The sequence below is a fragment of the Labrus bergylta genome, chromosome 4 (assembly GCF_963930695.1).
Source record: "Labrus bergylta chromosome 4, fLabBer1.1, whole genome shotgun sequence".
Taxonomy (NCBI): domain Eukaryota; kingdom Metazoa; phylum Chordata; class Actinopteri; order Labriformes; family Labridae; genus Labrus; species Labrus bergylta.
This window is the reverse complement of record NC_089198.1, coordinates 22,073,642-22,089,328: the sequence shown is the minus strand read 5'-3', so window position 1 is coordinate 22,089,328 and position 15,687 is coordinate 22,073,642. Positions and strand designations below refer to the sequence as shown.

The 15,687-nt window shown below is 38.0% G+C and overlaps 1 protein-coding gene across 3 annotated transcripts in view; it reads right to left on the bottom strand.

Moving 5' to 3' along the window:
- Window positions 1-551: 551 nt before the first annotated feature.
- LOC109985712 (laminin subunit alpha-3) overlaps window positions 552-15,687 on the bottom strand; it is a 58,515-nt gene continuing 43,379 nt past the window's right edge. For 2 of the 3 annotated variants that reach the window (XM_020636110.3, XM_065954085.1), the window contains 36 exons: window positions 15,202-15,320; window positions 15,020-15,100; window positions 14,813-14,913; window positions 14,667-14,720; window positions 14,433-14,575; window positions 13,789-13,899; window positions 13,585-13,696; window positions 13,319-13,471; window positions 13,025-13,221; window positions 12,669-12,785; window positions 12,255-12,409; window positions 11,952-12,093; window positions 11,712-11,811; window positions 11,507-11,623; window positions 11,219-11,389; window positions 10,929-11,080; window positions 10,629-10,823; window positions 10,394-10,542; window positions 10,086-10,248; window positions 9,558-9,685; window positions 9,311-9,455; window positions 8,788-8,883; window positions 8,510-8,661; window positions 8,311-8,428; window positions 8,074-8,214; window positions 7,826-7,956; window positions 7,459-7,593; window positions 7,224-7,344; window positions 4,831-4,964; window positions 4,509-4,689; window positions 4,248-4,406; window positions 3,987-4,152; window positions 2,970-3,124; window positions 2,483-2,576; window positions 2,261-2,380; window positions 552-1,875 (listed from right to left, as the gene is read on the bottom strand). In XM_020636110.3, the coding sequence (XP_020491766.2) occupies window positions 1,733-1,875; window positions 2,261-2,380; window positions 2,483-2,576; window positions 2,970-3,124; window positions 3,987-4,152; window positions 4,248-4,406; window positions 4,509-4,689; window positions 4,831-4,964; window positions 7,224-7,344; window positions 7,459-7,593; window positions 7,826-7,956; window positions 8,074-8,214; window positions 8,311-8,428; window positions 8,510-8,661; window positions 8,788-8,883; window positions 9,311-9,455; window positions 9,558-9,685; window positions 10,086-10,248; window positions 10,394-10,542; window positions 10,629-10,823; window positions 10,929-11,080; window positions 11,219-11,389; window positions 11,507-11,623; window positions 11,712-11,811; window positions 11,952-12,093; window positions 12,255-12,409; window positions 12,669-12,785; window positions 13,025-13,221; window positions 13,319-13,471; window positions 13,585-13,696; window positions 13,789-13,899; window positions 14,433-14,575; window positions 14,667-14,720; window positions 14,813-14,913; window positions 15,020-15,100; window positions 15,202-15,320 (4,851 nt within the window). In that variant the 3' untranslated portion in view covers window positions 552-1,732. Of the gene's footprint in view, window positions 1,876-2,260; window positions 2,381-2,482; window positions 2,577-2,969; window positions 3,125-3,986; window positions 4,153-4,247; window positions 4,407-4,508; window positions 4,690-4,830; window positions 4,965-6,593; window positions 6,972-7,223; window positions 7,345-7,458; window positions 7,594-7,825; window positions 7,957-8,073; window positions 8,215-8,310; window positions 8,429-8,509; window positions 8,662-8,787; window positions 8,884-9,310; window positions 9,456-9,557; window positions 9,686-10,085; window positions 10,249-10,393; window positions 10,543-10,628; window positions 10,824-10,928; window positions 11,081-11,218; window positions 11,390-11,506; window positions 11,624-11,711; window positions 11,812-11,951; window positions 12,094-12,254; window positions 12,410-12,668; window positions 12,786-13,024; window positions 13,222-13,318; window positions 13,472-13,584; window positions 13,697-13,788; window positions 13,900-14,432; window positions 14,576-14,666; window positions 14,721-14,812; window positions 14,914-15,019; window positions 15,101-15,201; window positions 15,321-15,687 lie in introns of those variants that run through there. The other variant, XM_065954086.1, reaches the window with a different exon arrangement.

Here is a 15,687-nt window from a genome sequence, read left to right as displayed (position 1 = left end):
TTTAATGTTCTGTTTGCTCAGAATCGTGAATTTTGTCTTTGTATTTTTCTTTAAATATTGTATGCCCCTTCAGATTCTGTGATTGATATCCTCATTCAACAAGACCCATGCCCTAAACGTATTTAAGCTTTAAGTTAGTGTCACTGTCTAAAGGCTATCATTCATAACCGTTGAATGCATCGTTATTTCTTTCACTACATTTGGTGCTGCATCTTTTCGCACGATTTACGATTTTCGTAAGTCCGTGAAGGCAGCACTAGTGGGGGCGTGGTGGTTTCTGCAGGCTATAAATATAAGCTGTGTCAAACTAAATAAAAAAATATAGTTGTAAATTCATGATTTTAATTTAAAAAAAGGAGTCCAACTTGAAGATGTTTCTGAAATAATAAAGCAAGCTTTAAAAAAAAAAAACACAAGAGAAGTACACAAATAATGACTTCATTGTTCAATTTGTATAAATTTCATTAGAATACTGTTAATTCATGTTAAATATTGTTGCATCTCCTCATATGAACTTCAACAACAAAAAAACAATTCATAAAACTTGCAAGTTATATTTTTCTGGTCTTTAATCAAATTCAATACATACGGCTGAATATAATTCAACATTAGCCTTAGATTTTTGTAAAAATGCATTTTTCATCCATACAATAATTTGTCAGCATGAACACAGGATAAAATACATTTTTGAAGACCTACTTATGGCCCCGGAGAATTATTTTATAAAGCACATGAATTCAACAGAATACAAAATGGATTACAAATCAGTGGTCACAAGACAGGAATGCATGTAAAAGAATGTCCAATCATCATGCATATTTTTTCTCATATTACCAATGTTTACACAAATGTACAAATCAGAAACGTAAACACTCTCTGGGGGAAATTCAATACACCAAACACACCTTTAAGCGATATTTCATTCAACTTTATAATAATGTTGTTTAATGGTCCCAAACATGAATTGCAGGACTTAAACTAATGGCATCTATTTGGAATTGTTTAACTCAACAGTGCTCCACAAAATTTTATTACATGCTATTTTCTGAAGCAACTGGCACTTAAGCTACACAGAAATTATTAATGCAAAAAAAGGAATGCAAACGTTAAACCTGCATATCTAATAGACCAGTTTAATAGCAAAATTCAACAGGCCGGCATTTGGATATTAAAATGCAGTAGCTACACAGCCCCTGAAATGTCACGGAGATAAGCACCGGGGATGTAAACATAGAAAATATGGTATAAACTTAAACAAAAATAAACTATTAATGTTGATTTCCATGAAAGCACCATCACAAAGGCATCATTGGTTTTTCTTAAAGTGCTGGGTTGCTCATGCTGCAGCCTTGATCAATCACAAGCATATTCAGTAGCATTTGAATTGAATGAACCAACACATCTGACTGTAAAACAACTGAGAGAATATGCATTTGTCAATCTGTGCCATGATACATGATTTATCTTAAAATAAATACAGAAAATACTATGAACCTGTAATCTTCTGTTCAGATCTTTTTACAAACAGACTCACACGCACACACACACACACACACACACACACACACACACACACACGGACAAACAAACATACCTGCACACACTTCTCATAATATATACATTCTTACAAACAAACACATTCTCTGTCTTGGTAACAGATTGCACATGGTTGGTACTGGACATGGTCCCAGGTTTCGTTGCATGATGCTGATGCGGTGTGAGATACACTCCTTCAGCCGGGACACTCTTTGAGGTTGACTGGACCAAACACACCGGAAAGCCGGTCCAGAGAGACTGGCTGGCTGTTGATCCTCAGGTCCTGGATGCATCCGACAAAGGATGACGTGACAGGAAGTGTCTGGTGCACTGACATCTCTGCAGCAGAAAGGTAACACATGTGGGTAAGGACATTTTTGCAACATACTTTTAACAGATTTATTTGACTTATTATTGATTTGCTGTTTGCTGATGTCCACTTACATGATAAATGATATATATGTTTACAGAAATTCAAAGTCTTCCATTTTTGTTAAACTTTTCCCAAAGCTTATGAAAAAGCACAAAGTGTAGAAATCCAGGCATGCTAACCTGAATGAATAAGCGACTTCTTTTGATTAATTTCAACATGCGTTTAACAGAATTAATTTTTTTAAGAGTAAGAGCTTGACCTAAGATAACCACAGTATCCCTTGGTTTCTAGGAAATTTTAAATATGTAAAATAAAGTTAAACAAAACAAATTTTAGTAGATTAACACTCACCAGGAATTCCACCCACATACAAGGAGTCTTTGGTCAAAGCTGTGGTGGAAGATGGTGGACCAATCTTGTAATTGTCTATTGTGTCCACATGCAGCTGCACAACATTTTTCCTCTTGATCACTAGAAGACACATGATGCAAAAGACAACTTTAGCTGTGTTGTAACAGCAGTGTTACTTATCTTAAATGACACCTTTCATGTAGAACTTTTGTAAAAATGTACCTGAAATTTTATGAAATATTCCATCACATAAGGAAGCTGTTGGCTTCACCGACACCATGAATTCCCCGTTACCATTGTTGGCTCGTGCCACTACCTGTAAAGGGCAAACAGTCAATCATGTTTACAGGGAACAAACTTTACATAACAACATATTTTCAATCTAATTTATATTCAAGTTAAGTTCTGCTCTGTTCAGTCACACAGAAATAAAAAATAAATGAAGCAAAGTATGGGGTGCAGGAAGCCTAGTGGTTAGTGCGCATGTCATTCCCCACTTCCTCTTTCCCTGATTCCTGACTCTATCCGCTGTCCTATCTCTAAATAAAGGCATAAGGTTTAATTAACCTTAAAAGAAAGCAAAGTCGACTATGTTGATTATGAAAGAGATTCCTATTTTCACTCTTTACTGATTATGGGCATGTAGCCTGAGAGCCAGATGAACTGATGTTAATGTGCATTGTTAATGTGTTCCAGTGTAAGGCCTTACCTCTCCTCTGAGCATGTACACAGTGAGATAGTGACCCATCGTGGGTCCATATTGGGTCCTGCTGGAATCACCAACATGCAGCAGGAGTCCAGTGGGAATCCGTGGACGAATGTTAAACAGAAGCTCAAAGCTGGAACCTACGACGAAGGAATCATCTGGAACAAAGAAAACAACACAAATGTCATTGTTGGCCTGATTGTAGATGTCAATATTTAGACATAATGAGCGATGAAAAGACAGCCATGAATGGACTTATCAAGGAGACTCTTTCTTTGCTCTCTCATAGTTTCTTTAAAGGAACTGACATGTAAGTAATTTCACAGGAAATTACTTTCTAACGTGGTAAGATTTATAAAGGAAATGAGACGTGCACATCAGGTAAGTGGAACATGGTAAAGTTTAGGAATTTATCAGTTTATGTGATTTAGCATGCACCCTAATGTTTACTTGAGTTTAAAGTAAACTTAAGTTCTGTTAGTTATTTAGGCTGTTTTTTTCACCATGGTATTCCTTGTAAAATCCCACAATTTTGCACAGCCATTTTTTAAAGCAACAATAGCTTTCTGTTTCCTAATTAATACACATGCGTTTAAGGAATACATAAGGCAGTGTACTTTCAGGGAATGTTTTAAAAACGATTAGACCTACAAAAAAAAGTCATCAACACATATAAGATAACAACAATATAATGAAAGAAATTCAAATAAAAAATGTAATTGCTCAATGGCCATAACTATAAAAATCCCATTCAGCCACTCGCATCCCTATTCTTGAGCATACCTGAATTTTCAATGCAAGGAAAAATAAGAATGGAAATCCCACCTATACCTATCAACAGCTATCTTGGGGCATTTTTTATATGAATAAGTAAGCCATTGTGTTAACTTGTTCAGGAGGAGGAAAGTTGTGACGTTTGTAATTCTTTCTGATCATCAACAGGAACTGATTGAGATTGTTTTGTGGTCATTACAAATTCTCCTGCAGTATTTATTTTTACAATGACAGAGGTGTACTCACTGATGACCACATGTGCTCCATTTCCTGAGAAGTACGCTCCTCTCTGTGTCTGACCCTCAAAGCAGGGACCAGCACCGTGGTTTGTGGTGGGATTTAACATCGGTGCTCCATTCATTTTAAAACCCCGGATACAGCCAGACACACTCTGCTTGGGAAGGGCCTTGGACTAAAATTAAGACAAACAATAAAACAAAATGTACAAGTTCATATAGACATTCAAATGTGTGGTTTGATTGCTTGTGTGTGAAGGTTACTTTTTACCTTCAGCTCTTTGTGAAGAATCTCTGGAGCACTGCCCAGGTACACAGGTGACACAAACTGCTGCATAGAAGTCAACTCAGCATTTGTCAACTGACCATCCTGAGCCCTGATCCCGTCCACTACCAACCGAAACTTCTTCTTATCCAAACTGAATATAACCTGAAGGCAGAAATTCCCAAAATAATAAAATATGACATTTTAAGCAGATTTAAAATCAACATATTTTTATTTATTATTATTAGTTTTAATGAATCCACTAACCGAGTGCCACTTTCCATCGTTGTACTTCTCCCTGTTGAAGATCTCCTTCTGTTTGCCGACAGATAATCTGATCCTTCCTTTTGATATGTATACAGCAATGTGAGAGCGCCCTCCTCTGGTAGCAGCAAAAAACAGCAGGCCTTCAGTAGACCGAGTCCTGATATCCAGAGAGAAATGAGGCCTAGGGAGGGAAAAAAAACAAACACATCATCTTTAGTGACTCTATGTATGTTGCATTGTGTTTGAGGTGATACACTGAAGCCAAGCACATTTTACATTTATAAATCTAACACTGAATATGTGAGCATACATGCAAACTCACCTGGGCTGCAGGACTTGTAGGGGAAGAGTATAGCTCAGGCTGCTAACAGGACCACCCAAGCGATAAGCATGTTGAACCAGGGCTGGTGATGGACACTCTGATAGACTTTCGTTCATCACCTGCATCACACCTTCCTAAAACAGCATAAATAACAAAAGTTAACACATAAAATCTTTGCTTGCTAACAGATGTTTAGGGAGACTCCACAGGGGTTCCACTCTGTACATAAAGAGGGGGAGTAACATCAATGTGTGAAGTGGTTAGAATGACAATACTTTGATTTAAAATGTATTAAATACTATATAAATATATATACTCTAATCATGTGAGGCTTCTCAAACAGAGGGGTTATTACTTATCCACAGTTGTGAACAGTGTGTTTTGTTACATTGATTTAATAAATGAATGCCGGCCTACAGCATCAGTAAATCAGTTGACTATTTTGTAGTATAATTTCCGAATGTTTGGCAAATAAAACTGTCAGTAATAAGAACATGGTAAATAAAATAAAACGTCCAGCAGTTACCCAAAGTCCAATCTAACTTTTTTAAACGTGTTGCTTTGTAGATCAAACTTTCCCAAAACCAATAAAACTTGTTTAAAATGAAATTGTGTAACAATGTTGAACTAATCTAGTAATCCTTCTGTTTTCTAGGCAGAAATGGAATTTACTACCAGAATAACCACAACTTTATAATTCATGTTGTTAGTGCTGACAAATAGGTCAGTATGGATATTGTTAATACAGCGAGGTAATTCATTGATTGATTATTTATATAGTGTCAGACAAAGTCTGAAACATGCCATTAAACATGCTTTGTTATGGTAACACTGAGGTTTAACTATAACTACTTAAACTTTCAGTTTTCTGGACGTGCTCAGTTCTAACATAGTTTGGATTTTCATTTCCCATTAGACCCATTATCTTTTTGAACTGGTTCATGTTGGCCTTACACTGTGGAAAACACAGATGATGGATAAGGATCTGATTACATCAAAATAAAATACCATGACCATGATGTGATAAAATGATCAATGATGCAATAATGACATCATGAGTGATGACTGAATATATCAGAAGTATTTCTTATATATTTTCACCATTTGTTTCTGCTTGGTTTATAGACTGGTGATTAATGAACGTATGCAGCAGCTGAGAATTCATAATCAGAAAAGCTTTTGTGGGTTCGATAGGGTCAGGAGTTTTTGGATTGTGGTTGTGACATGTCATCAGTTAATGTCATGTTCTCAATTCAATACATAAAGCTCTGTAAAGTATGACATGCAAGATCAATAGTGATTTAATGAATTAATGAAATCATGCTGTTGAAAACATAGGAAGTGATTGTTTCTGAATCCAGGCCTCACTTATTTCACCATGAGGAACAGTGATGTAACTACGTGTGCTTTAAAGCCCTACAATGGATACATCATTTATTATCTTGTGGGTCAGATTTTATTGCCTCTCTATAATCTTTATAATACTTGGATTCCATGTAGACTTTATATAAAAAGTGGGACTGATAATTAAAGTTAAAAAATGTTTTATGTTATGCATGTATTACATAGAAACTGCATGTTTTAGCCTACAGCTTAAAGGGTTTCCATTTAAAACTTACTTGAATTTAGAATGATTTTTTGTGGTCACATTTCTAAATGTAATCATTGTATGTCCTAATGAAGGATTATAGAAGCCCTTATCTCACTCACTCATCACTTTGTCAGGAGAAACTGTGCCATAAAAATGTTGAGAAACTCGGATGCTTTGTATTAATTGGATATAAAGTTTAATAATCATTCAAAGTAATGATACCATTCTTATCATTTTCTAATCAGGCATGCGTGTTAGGATGTGGCTGATTGAGTTACATGGTGAGAAAAAAGAAAGAAACAAGACATAAGCTCATTTACAAGTTGTGTTTGTAGTAACTTGATTTTTAAATAAAATAGACAGAGATACAACACGTTTGACAATTCTCAGGATTATTGTGAATGACCATGCAACCTTTTTATTCAAGTACACTGCAGATGATTGAGCTGGTGAATAAGCGACAGAACATTGTGGTGAGTCTTGATCATATTAATAATACTATAGATTCTTGTCAGCATCAGCAGGTCTTAGTCCTCCTCCTTCTTCATCTCTGGAAACAAGGCAGCAAAATATAATGTAAACAAAGTCAACATGAGACAAACACTGTGTCATTGATGTGCCTTCATTAAAAGAGTTATGATGTAGTTTCATTGTTGAAATTCATAAAGTTGACGAAAGAGAAAGATGGGTTAGACTTAACGGCTAGTTTGTGGCATCAATCATAGGAAATACAGGGACTGCTCAAACAACAAAATGTTCTTTTATGGACTACAAAGTGTGAGCTTGTTAGATAAACACATACCTTTCTAGAAGTGGGGTTCAGCATCAGTTGAGCTGGACTGTCAGAAGAGCAAACATCCAGCAAGACATCTCCATAGGAATTAAAGGAGCTGAAATCCTCGGCCTTGTACAGATTTTCTGGTCTAAAAAAACAGAAGAAATAACAGGTATGATACACTCATTGAACATAAGCGGAAAAAGGGTAATATAAGACAACATTATATTAGTGTGTGCAACCTGATATGAGAAAATATTACCTCCTTGTGTAAAGGTTGGTAACACATCCCTTGAACGTGTCTTTTCCCAGGAACACGCTGCCTTTAGTGTCAGGTATGGTATCGCTGCTGCTCTGCTCTTTACCCTCATCTGCGTTGTCAATAATCATCGCAATCCTGTTTGGAAAATCATCAAGATATATCGTTTTTGTACACTAAAGATCACACTAGGAGTATTCCTAGATTGTTCAAATTTTTTAATTTTAAATTTGTTTGACTGAAACGTCTGGTTGTCACATGTTTGTAACCGTAATCAAATAACACCAAAACCACTGACACTGTTTAATATGTGTAAATGCTGACATCATTAAATGCACATCTGAATTAAAAATCGTTGTGTCTCTCATACCTTCCTGCTCTTCTGGTTACAGTTATATAATGCCACTGGTTGTCTTGATATTGTTTGTTTGATTTCAACATCTTGTTGTTGAAAATAACAACCACATGGCCGTTGACCAAAGAGAGACGGATGCCATTAGCCTAGAAAACAGGACACAAAATACAAAAATTGAAAAACTCCACCCTGCAGCCTTAAAAGAAGCCAATCTGAATAAAAATGGAAAGTCAAACATCATGTTTTAGGGGACGCTTACTGACCAGTTGTTTGTCCTGCAGGATGAGACCCTGACTCTCAGAGCTCTTGAAGCCGAGGGACAGGGTGACATCATTAGCCAGACTGAAGCCTGTGAGGTCAGCTGACAGGGAGCTCCCCACGTTGAACTCTGCTTTACGTGTGACCTAGAAGAAAAAAAACAAACAAAAAACGGACATCAATCAATAAGACATGGGTGGGTACAGATATGCGTGTTTGTTTTTAGATGGTTCAAATCCTACCATGGTATCCGTTGGACATCTTTTGCCGATGCCAACTTGCTCAGTAAACTCGATAGGCTCGCTGTTCTGCTTCATATTCTTCAAGCATCCTTTAAACGGCTGCATGGTGATCTGATGCCTGTGAGGAGAGACGGAAGTTATTCTCTGTAAAAACTCACAACACACAGTCATGACAAGGTTAAAATGAATAGACACATACCGTTCTCTCATGTCTTGTGGGACTCCACCAAAGTAGTATTCTTTAACTTCGCTGGTGCTGAACGGAACTGTGGTTTCGACAGTCTGGCCCAACATTTTGACGATTAATTTTTTATTATTTTGGATAATTTGGGTGGATTCCCAGTCATTTGTCTGAAGACAGGATAGAGAAGGAGGATGAGGTTGAGTTCATGATGTATGTATACACATGTTTATGCGGTTGAGTAACGATTTTCTGTTAAGGAACAACTTAAGTTTGCAGAAAAGAAAAATCCTTACCGGGTATGTAGGGACGCGTGCTTTCACTGGTGGTGTGAGGAGACTACTGCGTATAACAATGGCACCCATCTCCACGCTCACGGTATAGTATTTATCCTATGTGGAAGAGGAAAAAAAGTAAGTTAGTAAAAGAAAGAGTAAATTCTTGTCGAACAAAACTGAAATGTAGCTGCTGACAAAATACATCGACAGAGTAACGTACAGTATGGGTCAGGTAAGACGAGTCTGGGGTTAGAGATACTTACAACATACATACTTAACAAATAAAAATAGAGAAAACTGATATTCATGAGACGCCGGAGTTGGAGAAAAACCTAATTAAGATTTTGAAGAAATTTTAAATGAAAAACAGCACATAATGTTGAGAATGTGTTTGAGTGCGTTTGATTGCTTGTGTTGGAGGTAGAGATATTCATTTGTGTTATCTGATCATGACAAGGCGTATAAAGTGTACGGGTGTTGTTTTTGTGGAGAAAGAAGGTAGTCAAATAAGTATAGAACACAAAAAGGATCTTTCATTTACCCCACTTCCTACGTATAAGAGCAGACCATTCGCTGATCGAGTATGGACAAATAAAGAGAAGACGAGGACAGAAGGTGTTTTCACAACGATTCCTTTGCTGTATCCGGTGCCTTCATAGTAGTCAGCATTCATGGGAGTTGCATATCTAGATGGGAGAGGCAAGTTAACATAGTTATAGAAAAGGTAAAGAAGGCATTAGCAAAATCCCTGTAGGTCTGAACACGTATCACAGTAGGAGCCACTGCACCTCTTGCATGGTAGCTGTTCATTGATATTCTCTGCCTTCTGGAAGTTATAGAGACTGATGACTTTTTCGTTGAAGTAGTTGATCTCAATGCAGCCTTTGTACTTGGGGTATTTGAGAGAGGATGGCGGCTGAGGAGAAGCAAAACAGAAAGGATTCAACACAAGCAAATTTTAGTTGAAAATGAAAGAAACCACTTCCCATAATGCAACTCTGTCTTGTTCATGATCAGAGTGACTTTCTTAGACATTAGGAAGCTACTCCAGAGCCATTACAGAAGACTAAATGAGCTTTACTTTGATTTATCAATATATTAATACTTTTTTTTCTAGTTTTTTCCTCTTGTTTTCTTGAGTTTTCCACCTCTTAGTCTTTATGTTTAACTTGTAAAACAAATTAAATTAAATTAAAAGAGCAATAAGCTTGGATATATTAAGTGCTATATTATGGAAGGGAATTGAAAAAAAGTATTTTGAAGAAAAAGTCAAATAAAAGTAACAGAAAAAACAGTATTCCTGTCATGCTGCTTACAGTGAAGTCATCAGGATAACCTCCAATGTAGAAAACGACGTCGCTGGGAGTGAGGTTCAACAGGTTCTGTTTCTGATCTCCTTGGTTGCTGACCTCAACCGGTGTCCCAGGTTTATTTGCGGTGATGTCTTTGGTTGCCGTTAACTTAACATCTTGGTACATTCTAAGTCGTATTAAAAAAAAAATTATAATTCAACATTCATTCCAGATTTCTATATAAACTGTGTTGGAAAATTAACTGAGGTCATATATGTGCATTTTCACTGAATAAAGAGATGAATTATGACAAATGTTGTCGTCAGTTTTACCTGTGTAGGTCCACTCTGTCGAACTTGGCTGTCTCAGACGCAGACTTGGTGATGAAAATTGATTTCATCTCATACTCTACTCCGTTGAGCTTGTAGACTCCGTACAGCACGTTGGCCCGCAGAACCAACCCAATGTAGCCCTTAGAAGACTATAAGACACGTTTTTTTAAGCGCCGAGAACAATTACAGACTCGATCTTCATATCAAAATATTCAAGTCATTTGGAGTCACTTACATCTCTGCTGCCGAGGTACATCACAAACATGTCTCCTTTGTCACTGGTCTGTCTGCGTCTACGACTCCCGTCTCCTCTGCCTTCTGGTGTCTGCAGGGACAGGGACAGGGCGGTGTAGGCCTTCAGATCCTCCATGTTCTTTGGCGCACGAAGCTCCACATGGCCAGTTCCAGTGAACTTCATCGGTATCGCAATCTGAAGAAGACGCATAGAAAAAGGCGGGAATTAGAGCCATCAAGGAAAAAAGTGGAACGTGTCGCTGGATTACAACTTGAATATTGTAACAGACTGGCAACTCACCCTGTTAGCTGCATCTCTGGCTTGTTCAATGAGTTCTTTGATCTTCTTGATGTTCTCAGTTATGTTGGCAATCGGTAAGAACTGAGAGGTCAGACCCTCCACCTCTGAGATCTTATCGTTAAGAGATGGGATGGTTTTCAACAAGTCCTGCACTGTAAGTACAAGAACAGACGATTAAAAATGCAATGTAGAAAAATAGCATTTTTTCCCCCTAACTTTGATACAATAAAAGTGCTTATTTGTCGCTTTAAATGCCAAAGTAGAAAAGTATTATCTTATGTGCCTCTCACCTGACTTTTCCGTTTCATTCAACACACCGTCGAGGTTGGGAAGACCAGCATGGACATTGATGTTTTCAATTTCCTTTTTGATATCATTCAGTCTGTCCATAGTGTCGCTGGCTGTGTCGTTGGCTGCAGCTGCTTTCCTCTTGGCTTCATCAATCATGTCAGAAATGTCATCTGATTTTCAGACAGACACAATGAGGATAAGTTGGAAAGAAAAGTAAGTCTGCCATCAGATTCCAACACAATCAATTAAATATTATGCTAACTGTCTGACGTCTTAACGTATCCTACCTCGCCTGATGTCTTTCATTTCGTTGTCAGCATCCTGCAGAACTTTCTCAAGACCTTTCTTCTTCTTGTTGGCATTGTCGATGCGCTTCTTCAGGTCAGTGAGGTCACCCTTAGAATCTTTAACAAAAAAAAAAGGAACAAGAATAAGTAAGTGAGCCTCTGGGGGATCTCATAAAATCAACAGATTAAAAGTAGAGCCGAGTACCGTTGAGTTCCTTTTCTGACTCCTTGGCATTCTGCAGCAGGTCATCACCGTCATTTTTCAGTGTTCTGGCTCTCTCTGTTAGCTTCTGGTTATTAACATTCTGAAGGAAGAAAAAAAAGTACTAAGTTAAAATGGTGAAAACATTTTATTCTAAATATTCTGTCTAAATGTGTATGCATTTAAATCATTCCAGGACCTGTGTGTCAGGAACTAAATGTGTAATCAAGTTTCATGGCTTACATCCAAGGCATTGTCTGCGGCACTTTTGGCCTCGTTGGCTGCAGTCTCAGCGGCGTTGATGGCGTCTGTGATGTCCTTGTAGGCGTTGATAGCGTCTTTGGCGTTACGCACTTCAGTACGCCCGCTTGCTTCCTTGACAGCACTAAACCAGTGAAAATAAATGACAGAGTCTGCTTGAATAGCGCTGAACGCACAATGACATCTTCAACAGTCTAAACCAGAACAATGCTTTGCTAAAATAGGTTGCTAGATCTCAGATAAAGATGACATTCTGAGTCTGTGTTGTATGCACTTCAGACGTACTCTTCAAGATCCTTTGCCACCTTGTTCAGATTCTTAGCATGATCCTCAGCCTTCACTACGATGTCCTCCTGAGCTGCTGCTTTGACAATGTCATTCACTTTCTTTGTCAGGTCTGTCTTGGCACCATCCAGCTGTGCTGCCAGCTGTTCATACTCCTACAGAGCAGAAGGAAGAGGGAAAGGATGCAAGTTAATCAACAGCAGGAAATGCCTTTTATGTGATGTCAGAGCACAAGGAGAAGAAACACTGATTACTATCTGAGTGTATAGCATGTTGGAACCTGACATCCTGCTGGTGTGAGATCAGAGTTGAGGCCATTTATTGTAACAGTCACAAGTATTTAAATGTGCACTTGTGAATACAAGGGATGTGTGATAGGTAAATATTATGTACGCCGCAGTTTATAAATCTTACCGTTTTGCTGTCTGACAGCATTTTCACCAAGTCCTCTGTTTTCTGCAGCTCATCTCCTGCCATGTTCATTTGGTCCTCAACAGTCTTCCTCTCCTTTTTTAAGTCGTCAATACGTTTCTGTAGGAAGAACATAAATCAATTCAGTACAGCTTACTGTATTAATAATTACCTATTATAAACCTAAAGTATAGCAGGGTTTTTATGTTAAAAACAACTATTCAGTACACCCCAAAGTATCATTCTTGCATTGTTTTTGTATAAATCCAATAAATAACCCTAAATTTCCCTTAAAACCATTAACCAACTAACCCACAGTTTCCCCAAACTGATTAACTGATTGATTCGTGAGAGATTACCTGAGTATCTTTGAGTGCCTGAGCGTTGAGTCCGTTCTGGTTGTTGGCCTTTTTCACAAACTCTGACGCCTCTTTTAGCGCCTCATCAAGGTCCTTCAGCTTGTCCTCGTAACCCTTCATAAGGCCCCGAATCTTCTCTGCTGCAGCCTCATTCTGGTCGCACTGCTTGCTCACATTGGCCTTTAAGTAATCCAGCACTGGAGGATAGAATACAAAAGGTTTAATGCTAAATGTCTGAAACCTCTTTTTTGTTTACGTTTCTGCCAACTAAGTTGAGGTTTATAAGTTTTGTACATTTCTTGGCCTCATCTCTTTCTTTTTCTGCAGCTGTCTTCTGAGGGGTGAAGTCCCTATTCTCCATCTCGTTCACCATGCGCTCAGCTTCTTTAAAGATTTCATTAGGCACTGGACCAGGTCTGGTGTCATCCTTCATTTGGTCCAAAAGAGCTAGAAAAACACAACAACCGAGAGTCAAAGAACAGTTAGGCTCTTAAAGTCTGTGTATGCAGATAAAAAAAAGAGTATGTTGAAATAAGACATGAATTCAAGTTTCCCTTTACCTTTGATTTTCTTGAGCATGTTTTTAATTTCTGAGTCCAGATCTTTAGCCTTCTTGTGGGTTTTCTCAACCTCTGTCACTGCCTTGTCAGCATCAGAGGTTTTTATATCTGCCTAAAGAACACAAATACACACATTTACAGTTATTTTCACAATTATTCTAGGGTGCAAATATAAAGTGCTAAGTCTTGTCTGAAGCTATCTACCTTGCTTTTGAGGGAGCTGATGTCATCTGAGAGGGTGGCAGTGTCCACTTCCAGCTGGTTGACTTTGGTTTTCTCAGAATCTGTGGTGGAGCTGAATTTGTTGACAAGAATCTGTAGAAAATGTAAAAAGAGAAAAACATTACATTTTGTATTAAGGTAAACTCAGATGGTGTGGGTGGGGTTTCAAAGCTGGAGGCTGATAGGGGCTGTTTTATGATGATGCACAAGGAACATAAGCCGTTTTCACATAGCCACAAATACTGGAATCAAGTGATGTGCATGTCAACTTGTGTTGACACAAAGGAAATGTGACAAAATTCAATTAGATTGCTTATCAACAGGTATCTGGATTGTTTCACCAATCACACACATCCTTACTGTTGGTGTGTATATGTGGGCATGTGTGTGTGTCTGCAGTTCCGGTAAATGGCTAATGTCAAATGTGCAAAGTGGGTTAGGGTTAACTATGTAAAAAATAAAAATCTAAAAAATAAAAGATTACATGTAAGTGAAATTTGTTGGATTTTGTATCTTAATTTAATCTTTGCCTCGTTAAAATAATACTTTGTGCTCTTTTCTTGTGCGCATGCTAATTGGTAACCTTTAAAGCTACAGAGGTGGGTAAAACTACACTGTCCTGTTACCTTGGTATCTGCGATGGCCTTTTCCAGCTTCTTCAGCCAGGAAGCATTGGCACTGGTATTCTCCAACTTAGCCCTGATCCTTACCAGCTCATCATCCAACTTCTCCAGATCATTTAGCAAAGTCTGGGCACAATTATCACACTCTGAAAAAAAGAAACATAGGAAGATTAGCAAAGAATTACATTCAATTTATAGTTTCATTTGCATTGCAAAGCAAAATAATTGATCTTTCACCTTGGCAGTTCTCATTTGGGTTAGTGTCTCCCGGTTCCAGGGTGTTCTTGCAAACTGGAAATAATGTACAAAAAATAATTTGAATGAAATAAAGTCATTTTAAAATAGTAGATCCTAATGTGTAAAAGTGGATTAATGAATCTAACCTCCAGTCCTGGGATCACAGTTGTTACCATTGCCCCTGCATTTACAGGGTTGACAACTTCCTCCTGGCGTCAGAGGATCACCAAAGTGACCAGGTGCACACCTGTGAAAAGAAAGGCAGAGTAAGTTAATGAAAGAAAACAACGTTACAAATTACACAGTATATATCGAGAATTTTTGAATAATTGCTCAGTCTCTTTTAAACTCACCTCTCACACCTATCTCCAGTGTAGCCCGATCTGCAAACACACTGGATGTCCCCAAACACGTCTCTGCAACCTTCCGCAAAACTACACATCAAAAAAGTTAGACCATGAGTTCATTCTTCACACACATATTTACATTAAGTTGTTGTAGAATTTGTTGGATTTGTTTAACTGTTTTCTTCTACCTGTTTGTGGGCACACTGAATGGGCATGGGCAAACTCTGCATGTCCTCTGAGCCGCGTTTCCATAATAACCGTCTTTGCAGCGTTCACATCGGTCCCCGGCTGTGTTGTACTGACAGTTCTGAAAAAAGGAATGCATTCATGAAATTATTTTCACAATTTATGTTAAGCGTGAATGGTAAGTAGCAAGATCAAGTAGTAAATCTAAGTACTGTGTTTGCCTGGCAGCTAGCAGAAAATCACTCTTTAGTTATACTGAAGCCATAATACAAACATCTATGGGAGAGAAGATAAGACATTTCCACACCAAGATAAAAAAAAAAGGGGTTTTTGGATGCACTAAGAGGAGAGTATGTTTAGCCGATTGTGTCCATTTGGCTTTGAGCTGCGGAGTGTGTATGTTTGCGGGCACTGCACACACAGGCCCAGTCTTGAGTGTCTTGCATAACAGAAACACAAAAGAGATGGCTGAGATTTTGAAATGTGTG